The 15,998-nt window shown below is 53.9% G+C and overlaps 8 protein-coding genes across 8 annotated transcripts in view; 3 read left to right on the forward strand and 5 right to left on the reverse strand.

Annotated features, from left to right (window-relative positions):
- Positions 1–339: 339 nt before the first annotated feature.
- Positions 340–1,212, reverse strand: KTI12 (Kti12p; the record flags this gene model as incomplete). Its single annotated transcript, XM_018859194.1, has 1 exon — positions 340–1,212. The coding sequence occupies one exon, from the start codon at positions 1,210–1,212 to the stop codon at positions 340–342; it is 873 nt and encodes a 290-aa protein (XP_018709263.1).
- A 189-nt stretch (positions 1,213–1,401) lies between these two features.
- On the forward strand, positions 1,402–3,081 carry MTG1 (putative GTPase). The gene has a single exon (XM_018856411.1). It carries the CDS (start codon positions 1,728–1,730, stop codon positions 2,832–2,834), a length of 1,107 nt encoding a protein of 368 aa, XP_018709264.1. The 5' UTR covers positions 1,402–1,727; the 3' UTR covers positions 2,835–3,081.
- YKU80 (ATP-dependent DNA helicase) lies at positions 3,063–4,481 on the reverse strand (the record flags this gene model as incomplete). Its single annotated transcript, XM_018858261.1, has 1 exon — positions 3,063–4,481. One exon carries the CDS (start codon positions 4,479–4,481, stop codon positions 3,063–3,065), a length of 1,419 nt encoding a protein of 472 aa, XP_018709265.1.
- Positions 4,482–5,193: 712 nt separating this feature from the next.
- METBIDRAFT_14045 (uncharacterized protein) lies at positions 5,194–5,502 on the forward strand (the record flags this gene model as incomplete). Its single annotated transcript, XM_018854474.1, has 1 exon — positions 5,194–5,502. The coding sequence occupies one exon, from the start codon at positions 5,194–5,196 to the stop codon at positions 5,500–5,502; it is 309 nt and encodes a 102-aa protein (XP_018709266.1).
- A 1,438-nt stretch (positions 5,503–6,940) lies between these two features.
- Positions 6,941–7,526, reverse strand: METBIDRAFT_136767 (uncharacterized protein). Its single transcript, XM_018854407.1, has one exon. The coding sequence runs from the start codon at positions 7,350–7,352 to the stop codon at positions 7,035–7,037; it is 318 nt and encodes a 105-aa protein (XP_018709267.1). The 5' UTR covers positions 7,353–7,526; the 3' UTR covers positions 6,941–7,034.
- Positions 7,527–9,318: 1,792 nt separating this feature from the next.
- On the forward strand, positions 9,319–10,470 carry METBIDRAFT_80211 (uncharacterized protein; the record flags this gene model as incomplete). Its single annotated transcript, XM_018859195.1, has 1 exon — positions 9,319–10,470. The coding sequence occupies one exon, from the start codon at positions 9,319–9,321 to the stop codon at positions 10,468–10,470; it is 1,152 nt and encodes a 383-aa protein (XP_018709268.1).
- A 91-nt stretch (positions 10,471–10,561) lies between these two features.
- On the reverse strand, positions 10,562–12,664 carry GLC3 (1,4-alpha-glucan branching enzyme; the record flags this gene model as incomplete). The annotated part of the gene is made up of 1 exon (XM_018858257.1): positions 10,562–12,664. The coding sequence occupies one exon, from the start codon at positions 12,662–12,664 to the stop codon at positions 10,562–10,564; it is 2,103 nt and encodes a 700-aa protein (XP_018709269.1).
- Positions 12,665–13,826: 1,162 nt separating this feature from the next.
- The window catches only part of METBIDRAFT_136897 (uncharacterized protein), a 2,986-nt gene continuing 814 nt past the window's right edge, over positions 13,827–15,998 (reverse strand). Inside the window, exon 2 of the mRNA XM_018854413.1 lies at positions 13,827–15,874. Within this exon, the coding sequence (XP_018709270.1) occupies positions 14,013–15,874 (1,862 nt within the window). The 3' untranslated portion in view covers positions 13,827–14,012. The remainder of the gene's footprint in view (positions 15,875–15,998) is intronic.

Here is a 15,998-nt window from a genome sequence, read left to right on the forward strand (position 1 = left end):
GGTTTCCAGCCCTTGCAAAGTGTTCAGCTCCTGTTCAGCTCTTTTTCAGTATATAGCAAATAGTTGGCTTGCACTGGCTCAAAGGCGTTTCGTTAGGAAGCCATCCGCAGCTTGAATTCACCGGACCTCAAGACCTACCCGGGGCATTTAGTAGAATGCACAGATAGAATGCACAGATAGAATGCACAGACAGAATGCATCTCGGAATGCACCACCAAATCTCGGCACCAGGCTTCACAACCACTAAATTTCAGCACCCGGTTTCACCACTGGAGTCCGGCGCCAGGTTTCACCACCAGAATTCACCACTAGCGGCCAGAACCCACCACCACCGCCCGCTCACTCGTTCAAGCTCTTGTTCACGTACTCCACGAACATGCTCGCTATGCGCCCCACGTCAATGCTTCTCATCCGGTTCAAGCTCACAAACGTGCGCCGGATTCTCTGCAACTGCGCTATACTCACCACGTCTCCCGGAATCTCAACATACAACCCTTCCGCGAAATCCACCACCACTCGGCCGCCCGTAGACGTCAACTGCTGGTGCTGCACAACCTTGGAGATGACCTCCAGCGTCCGCCGGTCCAACTCCTGCAAGTAGTCGTTGCCAGAAGTGGGCTTGACTAGCGTGGCGGCGTTGGGCGGCGGCGGTCTCTTCAAAACTAGCGCCTCCCAGATCTGGTCCATGGGGAGCAGCTCGCCCTCATAGTCGCTAACGAGGGTGAAGAGCGGCGAGTCCCAGCGCGAGTCGGCGTTGGGCTCCTCGTACCGCATGGCAAGTTGCCTCATGACATCTGCATCCCAGCTGTCGCCAGTACTGCGCTCTTCGTTCCACTCAAGGCATTTGTCCATCGGGGTCATGACCTGTATCACGCAGTGTGGCGTCACCACGCCTTTGGCCTCGCAAAACAACTGGTAGCGGAAGCCTTTGATGTACGAAAGCGAGTCCAAAATGACGAAGGTGGAGCGGGAAAGGTCCCTCTTCACGGCCGAGAGCTGCGTGCCGCGGGCGTGCTTTTCAGTGGCAGACTCCCGGTATGTCAGGTGGTCGATGCCAAGCGTCTCGTCGCTGTGATAGACGATTTTGTAGTTGTGGCCCGGGGCCAAAGATTCTCTTGCCGTCTCGATCCGCTGCTCGAGCTGCTCGATGAGCTGCCTGGCCCAGCGTGTTTTGCCGCTGCACGGCGGTCCTGTGAAAGTGACCAAGGGCATACTTGAATATTCAGTGAAGCTTTCTTGTGTTGTGTCGGGTTGTCAGAACTTTCGGCCGATCGCTCAGCGATGGGGCCCGGTTTTGGGAGACCGCGCGAAAAATGGGGCCGCGGTCCCCGCGCCTCATTCATATCGAGATTGCATCTTGGGTTGTCACGTCGAATTGAAACCCACCCAGACAAGGCTTGGCTCCTGGGAATCTTGAGTTCCTTGTGAGATAATTCTCGCCAAAAAAACCCTAATTCTTCAAATGTGCGTGGAGCCACGCGGATGTTTATTGCGGGCTTCGGGCGCCATTCCTGTCTCTGGCCCCGTTTCGCTCTGGCCTCTGGCCCTGTCTCGCTCTGGCCCTGTCGCGCCATTCCAACACTAGGCCCCATCGATGCATTGGTCTTTTTCATTCACATCTCTGGAACATTGGTGCCATAAAACACACCTGTGAGACCCGGTTTCGCGTGCTGTCCGTTGATTTACATTTGAGAATTTTACGCTCCTCAACACCGTCCGGCTACACCATGACATTCGTGCCCCGGACGTCATTCCCCGACTATCGGCTCACGCTTGCCAGCTTCAAAGGCCACCACCAAAAAGCCCTCACCAAGTTCGGCCACTTGGCGCCGCAGATCGACCTCATTCTCGAGGTCCGGGATTCGCGGGCCCCCGTATCGACCACCAATGTGCTCTTTGACCGGGTGCTCGCACGCAAGCAGAAAATCATCTTGTACAGCAAGAAGGACCTTTCGATCATGAAACCAGCGCTTCTCAGGAAGTGGCACCAGAACGAACCATTTCTTTTTGTAGACACACGTAACCCGAAAGACGCCCGCCGGATCCTCGACGCCGTGGGCGCTTTTTACAGCCAGATGAAACCGCCGCCTCCTTTGGGGCTCCGGGCCATGATCATCGGCATGCCGAACGTGGGCAAATCCACGTTGGTCAACACATTGCGCTCCGTGGGCTACTCCTCGCAACTACCGACAGGCATCAGCTCCAAGAAAAACAAGAAAGTGGCCCGCACAGGCGGCCAGCCGGGCGTCACCAGGAACACCAGTGAGATCATCCGTCTCAGCAGGGACCCCGACTTGCTTGTTTACGACACGCCGGGGGTGTTTCTTCCCACAGTGAAGGATCCAGAGACCATGCTTGCGTTGTCGCTTGTCGGGTGTATCCAGGAGTCGTTTGTGGATCCCGTGATCCAGGCCGACTACTTGTTGTACGTGTTGAATCTCCAGAGCAAGAATGGCGAAGGCTACGCCGAGTTCATGGACCGCCCCACCAACGACATCCACGAGCTTCTTCACAACATTGCCAAGAAAAAGGGCCGGGTTTCCCGGGACGGGTCGTGGGATCAGTTGGGGATGGCACAGCACTGGACCAACACGTGGCGCCAGGGGAAGCTGCGCAAATTCAAGGGTCTTTTCGACGTGCCGGCCATTTTGGAGGTCAGTTCCACAGAAATGAAGCAGACCATAGAGAGCGAGCTAGAGAGGTTGAAGGATTCGGGCGTCCACACGCGTATCATCAACAGTCTCGGGGAAGACGGCACGGGGAACTCGAAGGCAAGAAACCGGACGGCCAAGGACCGCGAGTTTGATATTCGGAACCAGCTCTTCAAGTTGTAAATAGATTAATTAACGGGAGGCCATGTCGTATGATGAGCGGAAGACCGGCTGGTGATGAGCGGAAGACCGGCTGGTGATGAGCGGAAGACCGGCTGGTGATGGACCGAAGGCCGGCTGGTTGATACGCGGAAGACCAGGTCATAGAGTGGCGGGCTTCCAGTCGGCCATGTGCGCAGGGCCACACATGCAAAAGCCCTGCTGTGTTCTGGGCAGTGTTCCGGGCCGTTCTCAGAACCCAAAATCCGGGATTTCGTCGTAGTCGCCTTCGTCTGCGCCGTAGTTACCTTTCTGGCGGAGATGCGCCGCGCTGGCTTGGGTCTTTGCCTTCTTCGAGTCGGCCTTGCGCACGTATGTGCAGCCCAACTCGGAGGCGAGCCGTTTGCTGGAGTCGTGTGATTTGCGGGCCAAGTCCAAGAGCCAGTCGGGGCGCAGCGCTTGCGAGTTCACCGCTAGGCAGTTGCGCAAGTTGAAGAAGTTGGTGGACAGGGCCAGGCCCCGCAAGTTGTCGGCCACGAAGCGGGGGTTGTCGAAGTGCCGCACCCAGTCGGCGGCGCCGAGAGAGCGTAGGAGGATCTGGCGCATGTGTGCCTGGTGCCTGGCGGCCGAGGGTGACGAGCATATGAACGGGTCGTAGCCCTTGCGGACGGGCGGTCGCGGCAATTTGGAGCTGTCGCCGGTCTTCATGGTGACCTTGAAGTTGTCAATGAGCGCCACGTCGTGGGACGCCAGCTCCTCGGACAGCTCGTGGTCGCTCTCGTAGGTCTTCTCGTTGACGAACGCGTCCATCAACAGGGCCGCAGCGGGCGGCTGGGGCTCGGCCGCATCTGCAGGGCCCGAAAGCAGGGGGAAGCGGCCGATCTTCTCGTCCTCGCGGTACGGCAAGCGCACGAAGACGAAGCAGCTGGTGTGGCCTAGGGAGCTTTTGACCCGCACCGCGTACGCCACGCCCACCTCCACTTCCTTCTCCTGCTTGCGCACGAAGCGGCAGAGCGCAGCTAGCTTCCGAGTGCGCAACGCGTCGCAGAAGGCCTGGAAACCGAGGGTGTTTTTCACGGACGACGCCTTGTCGGGCGTCACGTAGAGCGCCTCTCCCGTGAGAAGCTCTGGCGAGACGCGGCGCTCGGGGATGAAGCCGAAGACATCGAGCGCCGAGAAAAGCTGCAACGCCGCTGCGCGCTGCAAGCCCGGGTCCAAGGCCACCAAGTCGAAGTTGGAGAACTTGAACGCCGGCGTGAGCGAGCGCAGAGCCACCGGCACCTTGCGCGGCGCCCCGGTGGCAGGCGGCGTGTCGGTGGCGGGCGGTGCGCCGGTGGTTTTGGCGTCTGGCGCGGGCCCCTGCTCCCACGCAAAGTGGGCTGATGCCTGGTCCACCTTGGCGATGGAAAGGTCCGAGTCCACTAGGTACTCGTGCATATCCAGCAGGTGCGTGTCGGCCCTTGCCGCGGCATGGACCTCCACGCGGAACGCCACACAGCTGTCGTCGGTGCGAGCGCTATAGGAGGTGTCGTCCAAGACGCGGGCAAAGTCGGAGCCGAGCCGCATGTCGCCCATGTACAAGGCCACGGGCCTGGTTTTGCGGATCGCCGGGTGCTGCCAACACAACGTTGCGGCCTCGGCCACCGGGACCACCGTGCTCTCCGGAAACATGTGCCGGAGCCGGCCGACCGCCGAGGCCTCGGGCAAGCGGCACGCGCCGTCTGCTAGCACAACGGTGAGCGAGATGGCGTAGTCCGCATAGTACCTGGGCACAGCGGCGAGGCTGGCCAGCGAGCCCTCTGGCGCCGCATCGTGGGCCGGCGCCACGAGCACGATGTTCCGTGTGAACAGCTTCCCGCGCGTGGGGCCAAAAAGCGTCGAGGCGAAAAGCACCGTTTGCACCACGTCGGCACACGCGGCCTGGGGATGTGCATTCAACACGGCCGCCGCACAAAGGTGCTCGCGGAGCCGCGCGAGATTCTGGAACGTGGCTGTCTGGAAGTCAAGCAAGACTTCGATGCCCACGAATTTGTCCGTGTCTTTGTAGGCGTGGCTGGTGGCGGCTGAGTTGTAGGTGGCCACGGACACATAGTCTGTTTTGCGGCCCTTCAAGAGCTTGGCGGCCAACACGTCAAACACGTAGCTGTATGCTTCCGCGGGCACGGCCGCGTCGAGGAGGAACACCGTAAGCTCCTTGTCGGCCATTGCATGTGGTGATGGTAGGAGAAGGGAGTGTTGTGTTGGGCGGGTCGGTTTAGGGTGGGGCGGGCGGGGGCGCGCGGCGCCGCGTAAGCGCATACTGGCGGGGCCAGGACTGGGTCAAGAATGGGGCCAAAAATGGGGCCAAAAATGGGGCCAAGAATGGGGTCAATATGAGGTCAAAATGGGGCCAGACATAACGCCAGCAATGAGGCCAGACACGGCCCGAAATGAAACCAAAAATGAGACCAAGCTTGGAGCCAAAAATGAGACCAGAGATGAGGCTAAAAGTGGGGCCAAGATTGAGGCCAGGACTGGGCCAGAAATAACACCAACAATGAGGCCAGACACGGGGCCCAAAATGAGGCCAGAAATGGGGCCTAACGTGAGACAAACAATGAGGTCACGACTTGGCCCGAAATCGGCCGGCGCCGGGCCGGAACTAAGCAACCTTTCCCAAAAAGAGCTCCTTATAGCATCCACCGCCATTTGATTGCAACTTCTAGGCACCTTACTGGCAAGGCCGGCGAAACACAAAAACGCTCGCGGGTACAGTGTTTCAAAATGAAACAAACATCTGTGCTCTCTGCCGCTAGTTGCACTTCTGGCCCCGCTCATCCACATCTCTCACCAAAACCAGCCGCTGCCCGGAAATTATACTGAACGGTGCTCTACTAATTATATGGAACTTTCGTGCTTCGCGCTAGGTCAAATGGTCCATCCTCAAACTCCTTCATTAGCCTGGAATAAGCCAGCCTGGGGGAGAAGAGCAGATGAGCCATAGTTTCAGTGGGCCAAGATTTCAGTGAGCAAAATCCCAGTAAACAAAATCCAAGTAAGCCAAAATCCCAGTGAACAAAAACCCCAGTGAACAAAAGTTCTAGTAAACAAAAATCCCAGTGAGCTAGCATTGCAGTTGGTCGTGCGCATGGTCTTTGCAGCCACCAGAGTCGGCACCGCGCATACAACAGGGCCATATCACCAAGGAACAAAGACTAAGGAATGAAGACATGACAAAACAAGGCTCCTACAGCTTTCCAGAAATAAAAGACGAAAAAAAAAACGGGGAGAGAACAAGACAAAAGACAAGCAAAATACAAACTGGAGAGGAAAAACAAACCACAAATGTTGATCGAAGAATGCTGCTAAGGATGTGCCGGGTCTGGTGAGTAGTTCTCTGAAGAATAGGAAAGGATTCAAGACAAACACAAACAAAGATCACAAACAAAAACACAAACAAAGAACCTACAGCAAAGGACACAAGACAAGCAGCAGGGTACAAAAACACAAGACAAACACCAAGGGACAAACAACAAGACAAAAAATAAGTAAACAGAATCCCTTCCTTGCTCGGGAAGTCGGGGAAGCCCGGCCCTGTGATGTGCCGCGCGGCCCCAGACACCCCGCTTCATTTCCTGCTTCTTCTCTGCCTGGCCCTACCGGCGCGGCCCCAGCAAACCCCGTCGGCCCTCAGACTTGGCCCCATTTTCCTGCTTCGGCCCTGGCGGGCAGCCACGCGCACTTTTTTTGGTGACCCTAGGGCCGGGCCCTCAGCTCAGGCCCCACGGGCGGGAGCGCCAGTTTTGCCAGACCCAAAAAAAACTCGACCCACGCACAAGTGTTTTTCTTCGGCCTTGGTCATTTGTTGGCGAATGTACCGGAAGGCCCCGTTGGCGTTATCCAGGAGCAGCAAATATGACGGCCGTCAGATTTTCTGTGGCCACGGGGGCTGGTGCTGCCAGAAGCGGTTGTCATTTGTGATTCCGCTTCCAACGCTGGGCCGGGGAGAGCTGCAGCCCCACACCCTCCAGAAACGCCAGTCTGGCATAACGGAATGACAGAATTGTTTCCCAATTTTTTGTGTTCTTGTTTTTCTTGTTATTTCTGTGTTTTTGTGTGTGTGTGTGTGTTGTTTTTTTTTGGCAGCATCCCAAGAGCTGCCACGGAATCGGGGCGGCTTCAAGAATTGGCTGGCGGGTTGAGCCTTATGGAATATTGATAATGGCTCGGGATATTAGCACCCAACTAGGCCGTACGGCACATAGGAACGCCTGCTCCGAGTGCTCCAAAGCCCGGCAAGACAAAACCCGCGGGCGCGAAGTTTCGCTCCGGCCCCGACGAATTGGCTGCAGCACTGCAGAATGCGGACGCTCCAAAGACCCGACATCCCGGTCTCGCTGCACTTTCTTCAGATAGCCAGCAGTGCTTGCGTCGGGCCGTACAAAAAGAACCAGTCACTAGGATAGCGTCCACACACGGAGCCACGCCGCCCCTGGGCCTTGTCTGCAGAAACCGCCTCACACACAAAGGACCGTGACTGCATATGGCACGCTTTTCGTGCATTGATCTTGTGGGCGCATGGCGCCCCTATTCCCCCAGCTTGAAGCACATGTCACAAAACCCCTCCCAATAGAGATCCCTCCAGACACTGTCGCACTGATGATGGCACAAAGTAAGAAAGTGCACCTGCTAAGATATCTCCCAGTGCGGACACTGGCCGGCTGTTCAGTGGCTCTCGGATTTTAGGCATGCCACGCACGGTCGTCTTTCGAGACAGGTTCCGCGCCTCGCGTCTGTGCACGTCCGGGATTTCTGCCGCGGGCCTGCACTGTCAAACAATCCACTCAACTGCCGCTCTGCCAAAAAGTATCGACGTGTCTTCGAGCCGAAATCCCATTTCTCTGCACCTAGAATGGGCTTTCTGTACAATGACGGCTACAAGCCCGAGGCTGCACCACCCCTGCAGTCTTTTCCCGTATACTCCCGGCAGGCTCCGCTCCCGACTGCGCAGACTCCAATCTTGGCGCCGACTACCACACAACTTCCGATGGCCCCGGCGTCCTTGACGCCCCTACAACACCACTATGACACCGTGCAGACGCATGCACCCATCATGGCTCCAACCCCTCTTCAGTCAATCGGGTCGTTCAATTCGCTGGCGACGCAAACGCCCCTGGCGCCATCCACCGGGCTTGGCCCGTCTTCCTATGTGGCCGACCACCAGCTGCTGGGTTCTTTTCAGCAGATGCCCTATACCCACGCAGACGCAGCTACGCCTGCTCCTGCAAGCATGCCAGGCATGCCAAGTATTCATAACGTTCCAAGTCTCTCAGGTGTGTCTGGCGCACGGAACGTACCAAGCCAAACCGACATGCAGAGCCACCACGGAAATGCAGCCGCAATCAACAACATTGGCTCTGCTGGACCGGGCCCAGCTGGATTGGGATCTATTCCTGCCCCCAGCTCTATACCAGGTCTCAATTCTTTTCGACACTCCACTTTTAGGCGACCGATGCAAGACCCCTCTTCAGATCCCGTGCATTTGGGTCATTTTCCGTACAATGCACTGCAGGCCCCAGCGCTACCTCCTTACCCACAGATGACCTATGCGCTGAACACTGCAATACAAAATTACCCCGCAGAACCTGCGCTGCAACATGGGGGCTTTAATATACAGTTAGGCCCCATACACGCCCCGGATCGAAGCAGTTTTCTTCCGAGTGTTCCAAACACATATTACACACTGCAGTCGCAAATACAGCCACAGATGCAACCCCAAGCACAGCCGCAAATGCAGCCACAACTTCAACAGCAAATGCAGCCGCAGATACATCAGCACATGCAGCCGCAACTTCAACCTATACGATATCCAGCCGAGGATAGAGGCTTCAACGAAAATCCCAAACTCTCTGACGAACTTCAGCTTTCAGCTTTGAGAACTAGACCGGAACAAGCCCCTGCATCAAACTACCCCATAGGGCAGATCCAGCCTGCGCAGACTCAGTCTGTGAACAAAACGGTGCCTTCGTTCCCTGCATTGTTTAGCCAGCGGAACTCAATGAAACGCACTCTCTCTGTGCCCGTCAGCGGCAATGCCAATTTCAGACCGGCACATCTGCGGCACCTGTCTACAGCAGGTCTTTATACACAATCCAACAATGACAGTGGCGATGTCTTAGATGAAAGGGTGAACTTCAAGCCCACAGAAACAAAACAAAACAAAAGGCCGAAAATTAACAAGCTTGCAAATGACCTGACTGCATTCAAGCGGGCGCCTCATAAGAAACGCAAAGTAAAGGCCGAAGAGTACAGCTTCGATGAGACATATGGTAATTTCCAGCAAATCTTGGGAATCACCGTGTCAAGAGCGGACATCAAGGAGAGGTACAAGCTCGTGCTCAAAAGCCCCTTGGAAAGATACCTATTTGATTTCTTTGTGCATAAAATAGCCGTGTTCATCGACACATTTCTTGTGCACGAATTTTTCCAGATCATCGTGTCGGAATTGGCGCTATTTGATGAAACGCGGATGATCCTCGACTCCATGCTATGCCTAAGCTCGCTTATCTCGCAGCGCAAGGACCCGCTGTCGGTTGACGCATTATGCCCGTACGACTATTACCAGAAATGTGTGTACTCCGTCGGCAAAAACGTGGCTTTAGACAAGGCGCAGGACCCCGACGGGAAGATCCTTGCGCGGTGCCTCATAAGCACGAATCTTCTATGCATATACGAGATGTTTTTTGTCGCCGTCGACTCCGTATATGTGAAGGGTGCTGGTGGGATTCTTGCAACCATCATGGCCCGTACCGATAAGTCGGGCGGGATATTGCAACAGTCGCCTTTCCACTACACTTGCTTTTGGGCAACAGTCGTGTGCGACCTCATCTTATCGCTAAAGCTTGAATGCCCATGCACCTTTTCGATTGAGAAAATGTGGAGATCGTTGGACCCTGGGTATGATGAATACGATTCATATGAAGCCTTCTTGCATGAAAAGACCAGCATCAAAGATGCCGTGGAAGACTGCTCGAGCTTCGTGGTCACCAATGAAAAAACTACTTGGTGGCTTCACAAAGTCACTTTCTTGTTTATCTTGGTGAACGACTTTTACAACCAGTATGATGTCATCACACAAGAGGACTTCATGACCAACAAAAGATTCCATCGGTGGCTCGTTCTCAAGGAAAAGATTGAGGAGTTTGAGAGAAGAATGCCGATATATCTCAAGCCTTTGATATTCATCCCTGCTGCCGAGGAAAAAGACTTTCCCAAGATATTTTTCAAGGACGAGAAAACGGTTGTTACCGCGATAAACTTCCGGCTTGCCAAACTTCTCCTTCATGCAGCGCTTGAGGAAAAATTGCAAGTTCTAGATGTTGGACTAACTTTGAAGGAAAGGGCCAGTTACCCACACAAATATAGCGAGAACTTGGCCCGGGAAGTTGCAGGGATTATGAAGACATACGATGCCGACATGCGGATTTGGCCCATCAACATCCACTCATTGCGCCAAGCCTCTCGATTCATCGAACCCTCCTCTCCTTGCTTTGAGACTCTCAAGAACTTGACAGCACGGGTAATTTCCGTGTGCCAAACAAGACTGAACATTTTAGATCTCATGGAGGACAAAGCCGAAAACAGCCGTCCTGCTTCGTTACATTCTTTCGTCGAAGCTTAGTTTGGTGCGTAATTTTTAGTTTAAAGGTCTATTTTTGTAAGTCCGATTGTTCCTGGAGCGCTGCATGGATCAGACGTTAATAGAATATAGCTCACACTTTTTCTTTCAATTGCAACACGAGTGCCGTCCTGGAAGGAATGTATATGAACAAGGAGTTGCTTCTGTCATTCCAACGCTCTGGCTTAGTCGCGAAACTCATCTTAGCGCCCGTGGCAGTGACATCATTGATTCGGGAGAAGCCGCCCAAATTCTCCGTGTCAGAATTGAGGACTATCTGATACTCGCCCGCAGTCTCCACTCCAACCTTATAATCTGGGAAGGAGCTGGTGGGATGAAAGTTGAAGATGAACAAGAGGCCTGCTCTCTCGAATACAACCACTTTGTCGCCCTCGTGCTTCAAAGACACGTATGCCTGTGGCGCATTCAAAATCCCATACTTGGTATCCAAATGGAGCATCTCCGCGTCGAAATCAAACAAGAATCTGTATCTCAACAAGTCATCCTCAATTAAATTAAATTGGCGTCTTGCGTAGTGGTAGGACTCATTGTTCCCCTCTCTTGGGAAGTCCAACCATTCAGGGTGGCCAAATTCATTGCCCATGAAGTTGAGATAGCCCTCACCGCCCAATCCAAAAGTAAGCAATCTGATCATCTTATGTAAAGCAATTCCTCTTGAGACAACGTCTGTCAATGGCGAAAGCTTGGACATGTTGGTGTACATATCCTTGTCCATGAGCCAGAACGCGAGGGTCTTGTCGCCCACCAAGGCCTGATCGTGCGACTCGCAGTAACTGATGCACTTTTCCCCGTGCCTTCTGTTGGTCAAAGTGAATACAATGCTTCCGAGGTCCCATTGCTCGTCCGACAAGTGCTTCAAGATCTTGATCCACATGTCTGGAATGGCCATGGATAACCTGTAGTCAAAACCAATCCCGCCTTGCTCGATCGGCAAACACAAAGTGGGCATGCCACTGACGTCCTCGGCAATGGAAATAAACTTGAAGTTGTCGTTCTTAACGCTGATCTCGCCGAGCAACTTGTGCGCTAACATGAGGTAAGTTATCGCGTCGTTTTCGACCAAGTCGGGGTTGAAGTATTCGTTGTAGTCACCGCTGAACCCATAAGAGAGCCCATGGTGTTTGTACAACATACTGGTCACACCGTCAAAGCGGAATCCGTCGAATTGGTACACATCCACAAAAAACTTGAGATTGGACAAGAGGAAGCGCAACGTCTCGTAGGATGAATAATTGAAGAGCCGCGAGTCCCACAAGTCGTGGTTTCCCTTGCTACCACCATGGAAAAGATAGTGGTCGGTCCCGTTGAAGTTGTTCAAGCCGTCGTCGACATTCTTCGAGCTATGAGAGTGAACGACATCGAGCAAGACCCGGATCCCCAACTTGTGCGCGTGGTCCACCAATTCTTTGAGTTCTTCGGGCGTGCCGTAGCGAGACGAGACCGCGAAAAAGTTGGTGACCTGGTACCCAAAACTCGCATAGTACGCGTGTTCCATGACGGCCATCAACTGAATGGTGTTGTATCCGAGTTTGTGGATGATGGGCAACGTCTTTTGGGAGAACTCCTTGTACGACGCGATCTTGGGCTCGGGCGACGAGATGCCCACGTGGGCCTCGTAGATCTTGATGCCATCATGATCTTCAAACCTGGGTCTTGCGTTTTGGAACGTGTACGTCTCAGGTGGGTTCCAGAAGCGGCCCTCATACAAAAAGTTCTCCTTTGCAGGCGTGGCACGGGTTCCCCACGGGTCGAGGCGGAAGATCCGCTCGCCAGAGGGGAGAACCATCGAGAGCTTGTAGCGAGAGTCGTGCTCAATGGCGAAATCCCCGCTTTGTGTGGGTGGAAGCACCAATTTCCAGAGCCCGTACTCATTGACACGCTCTAACACGTGACTTGCCGTGTCCCAATTGTTGAAGTCGCCCACGAGAGACACGCTCACGACATCCGGAATGTATTCGTGGGCCACAATCTGGTTGGTGGTTTTGTCGGCATGAAGCCCGTACACCTCGTACGAAGAAGCAAAGTCGGAAAGCGAGGCCTCGGACTTGGTGAGCGTGTCCTGCCATTGCTTGAACTGCAATTGGCGGCTAATCAAAGCATTGGCGTGAGGCTCCAACCAGGGGTCCAAGTCCAAAGCTCCTTTCACGAGTTTTCTGTTCAGTTCGAAATCCGACATTTTTGGGGTCGGCGGGTAGCGTATGGGAAAAGTAAGGGGTGTGGACACACACGGCAGGTGGACTGATTAATCACAGATACGGCTGCCGGGATGCAGTGGGCTGTCGGTTGATAACAGCGGCGGCTAAGATTCAGTTTCCAAGAAAGAAAAAAAAAATCAGGAGAATTTGTGATCAAACGAAAAGGAAAAGTGGTAGCCAGCGCTGGGTTATATGTGCCAGGACGATAAGATAGCGTGTTTTTTTGGGACGACATTTGTTGAGGGGTGCGGGGGTGGTAGGGTGCATGCACTGCTATGCACGGAACCTTGGCGTGTCGAAGCTGCATGCTTTTTTTTTGCGGCGCCGAGGTGTCGGAACATCCGGTTTATAGGACCAGCTTGAAATGATTGGTTGCGTGTTTCTGAAAGGTGGATGTGCTTTTTTCCTGTTTCTAGCTGCCAGATATGGCTGGTGGAATCGATTTGTTTGAAACCATTGGCACCAGTCTGCAATGCCGGATTGAGTCTCTCCGAAATTCCCGTAATTAAGCTTTCGAGAAATGAATAGGCGTGGCAGCACCAAGCCTGATTGGCCCGGAGGTGCACTTGAAATCGCACTAAAGAGGGGGCTCAGGTCGAAATTCCATCGGCTTCCCAAACACCACGTGTCGGTTACAAAAGACTCACGCACCAGATCCGAGCACCAGTCACGCCACGGCCCCTTACAGAGATGAGGAGGTCTTTTTCTGTGCTGATATCAGGCGAATGACACGTGATAACAGCTCAAAGGTTATGTGCAGTGCGGAGACATCCCAAGTCACCCGCTCGTTTAGTACGATGTTTCTTTAATAAAAGTGGTTGAAATTACTCGCCACAATTCAGCGTCGCTTTTTGGACTGGCTTCACGCGTGTGCGCGTGTGTCTTCACGTGCACTTGAATAAGCAAGGGAGTTATGCCAATAAAGCATTCCCCCAAGTTTCTTGAGAGCATTCCCATCCTTGCGTGCGGTCATTAGTACTAGTGCGCGGTGGAACATCAAATATTGCAACCAGTCTGTTTGCTCATTGCTCAGCCCGTAATTCTATGGTATTTTTTTTTGCAAGTGAGTCACATAAAATTGCTGGCTTGTTCATGCTCGCGTTTCCAAAAAGTGGGCAAATTAGAAGGGTGCATTTACCAGTACGTGCCATTTTCCTGAACAGAATATGTTGCATGGAACACACCATCTTTTAACAGAGCTCGCTCATCCGGCTCAAAGAATTGACATTCACTTTCCTCTGCTCACCACTTCGTTCTCTTGTAATACATTTGTATAAACTCAAGTTAGAAGATCTGCAGTCAGAGTCTCGGGCCAGGACTTCCGCCAATCTAGTATGCGCTGAAATCAACATCCCACGTCTTGGTCACCCCGTCAAGCCCGACGCTCGCGAAAGATCCTTTCGCATCGGCGTACTTCAACCATGCCAAGTCCGACACTCCAGTCTGATGCGTCAACTGCGTCTTCAACACCTTCGATGGCCTGGCCACAGAGTAGACGTAGATACCACAATCCAACCCTCCACTCACCAAGAACTTGGAGTCAGCAGTCCATGCGGCGCCATTGACTCTGCTGCTATGGAATGCCCACCTTGTGGTGAAGGCAGTCTGATCTTTCGTGCTGTATAGGGTGTACTTGCCTGTTGTCTCGGCGACGGCAACATATTCTCCGTTTGGCGAGACTTTTGCAAGATTGGGAGCAGCTCTCAACGTAGGGTACGAGTGCACATGCTTGACCTGTCCATCTACCTCGAAGACCTCAAGTCTCTTGTCTGTCTCATTGGTCACATACGCAAGGTTTGACCCTGGAACGGAATCGACACAAGAGGCAACGAACTTGAGCTCCTGCTCTGCCAAGAGACTGAGCGAGTTGTCAAAGACCTGGAGTTTACTTTCAAGCAAAACCACAATGTTCTTGGCAATAGCCACGCTCTTCGGTTGGCTTTCTAGGTCCGTAGTGTTGACTAGTTCGCCTTCCTTCCATGACTTGAGTTTATCGTCCCAACCTGTGGTTACAGTCATGTCATCAATTTTCTTGATACTCGCCACGTAGTTCGAGTGTGCTTCGTTCTTTGCGAATGGCACGGGAAGAGAAGTCACCTCCCTGCCGGTGACTGTTCGCTCGAACAAAGTGCCATCCGAGCCTCCAGTGACCAAGGATTCTCCATCCACGAGGATTTTGGTTAATGATTTCTGGTGGCCACAAATCACTTCTGGCGGGGAGCTTCCGTCATGCGGAAAAAGATTTATTTCGCCGTTCAAAGAAAGTGACAAGACGTAGTCTTTTGTCACGAGGACACCAACCTGCTGGTGCTCGACAGATGTATCCGACGCGACAGAGTACTTCTGCTTCTCAGAAAGCCCTTCAGGGCACCATCTCTTGAGCGTGTTGTCCGCAGAGGCTGTCACAAAGGAGGCCGAGTCGGGAAACCACGCCACGGCGGCAATTCCACCTTCATGTGCCTTCTCTACTTTTTCTATGAAGTCACCTGTTTTTCCATCGTACAAGACAATGACACGGTCTGCCCCGACACTTACGAGCCACTTCCCGTCAGGAGAGAACTTGACTGCCCGAGCGGCATTTGTGTGATGGTTCCGCGAGCTTTTGTCGAACTTGAAGGGGGGTCCTGTGAAAAAAACCATGGACTTGTCGTCGCCCACAGTGGCCGCCCTGTACGGTCTCTGGGGCTTGATGTCCACGGCATTGATTGTTTCCGAGTGGCCCTGGATCTCGCCGATTGAGTTGCCGGAATCCCACGTAAAGCAGTGGCCAAACTTCTCCTTGCCGCTGCCCACGGCAATGATGCGGGCGTTGTCCGCATCCCAGGCGATGGATCTGATGGGTCCACCCAACACGTCAAACTCGGACTTGATGACCGGCTGCTCGAATGGGTGTTCTTTGTTGTACACAGCCGAGTCCCACACGATCACGTGGCCCGACTCGTCGCCGGAGGCAATGTAGTTTCCCGAAGGACTGAACGCCGCAGCAGTAGCCGTGACGGTATGTTTTGTGAACTGCGTGGGTTTGAGTGATGCCGCGGCATCCAAGGACCGGACAATGACCGATTTCCCGGCGGCATATGCGATCCGGTTGTTCACGGCATCGTAGGAGAGGAGCGTCGAGGCGCCTCTCGTGGTTGCTGGCTGGGGCGGAAACACGTTTGTCTGCGCGATCATCTCAATGAGTTTTGTGACTGGGGGTTATGTTTGCTGATTGCCGGCGGCAGGGTGCTAAGGAATAAAAGTCTATGTGCCTCGTGTCTATGGAGGTCAATCAGCGCAGGAGAGATTGCCTTGTGCGGGCACCGGTGGCTGAGT

This window comes from Metschnikowia bicuspidata (assembly GCF_001664035.1).
Source record: "Metschnikowia bicuspidata var. bicuspidata NRRL YB-4993 chromosome Unknown METBIscaffold_11, whole genome shotgun sequence".
NCBI classification, from domain to species: Eukaryota; Fungi; Ascomycota; class Pichiomycetes; order Serinales; family Metschnikowiaceae; genus Metschnikowia; species Metschnikowia bicuspidata.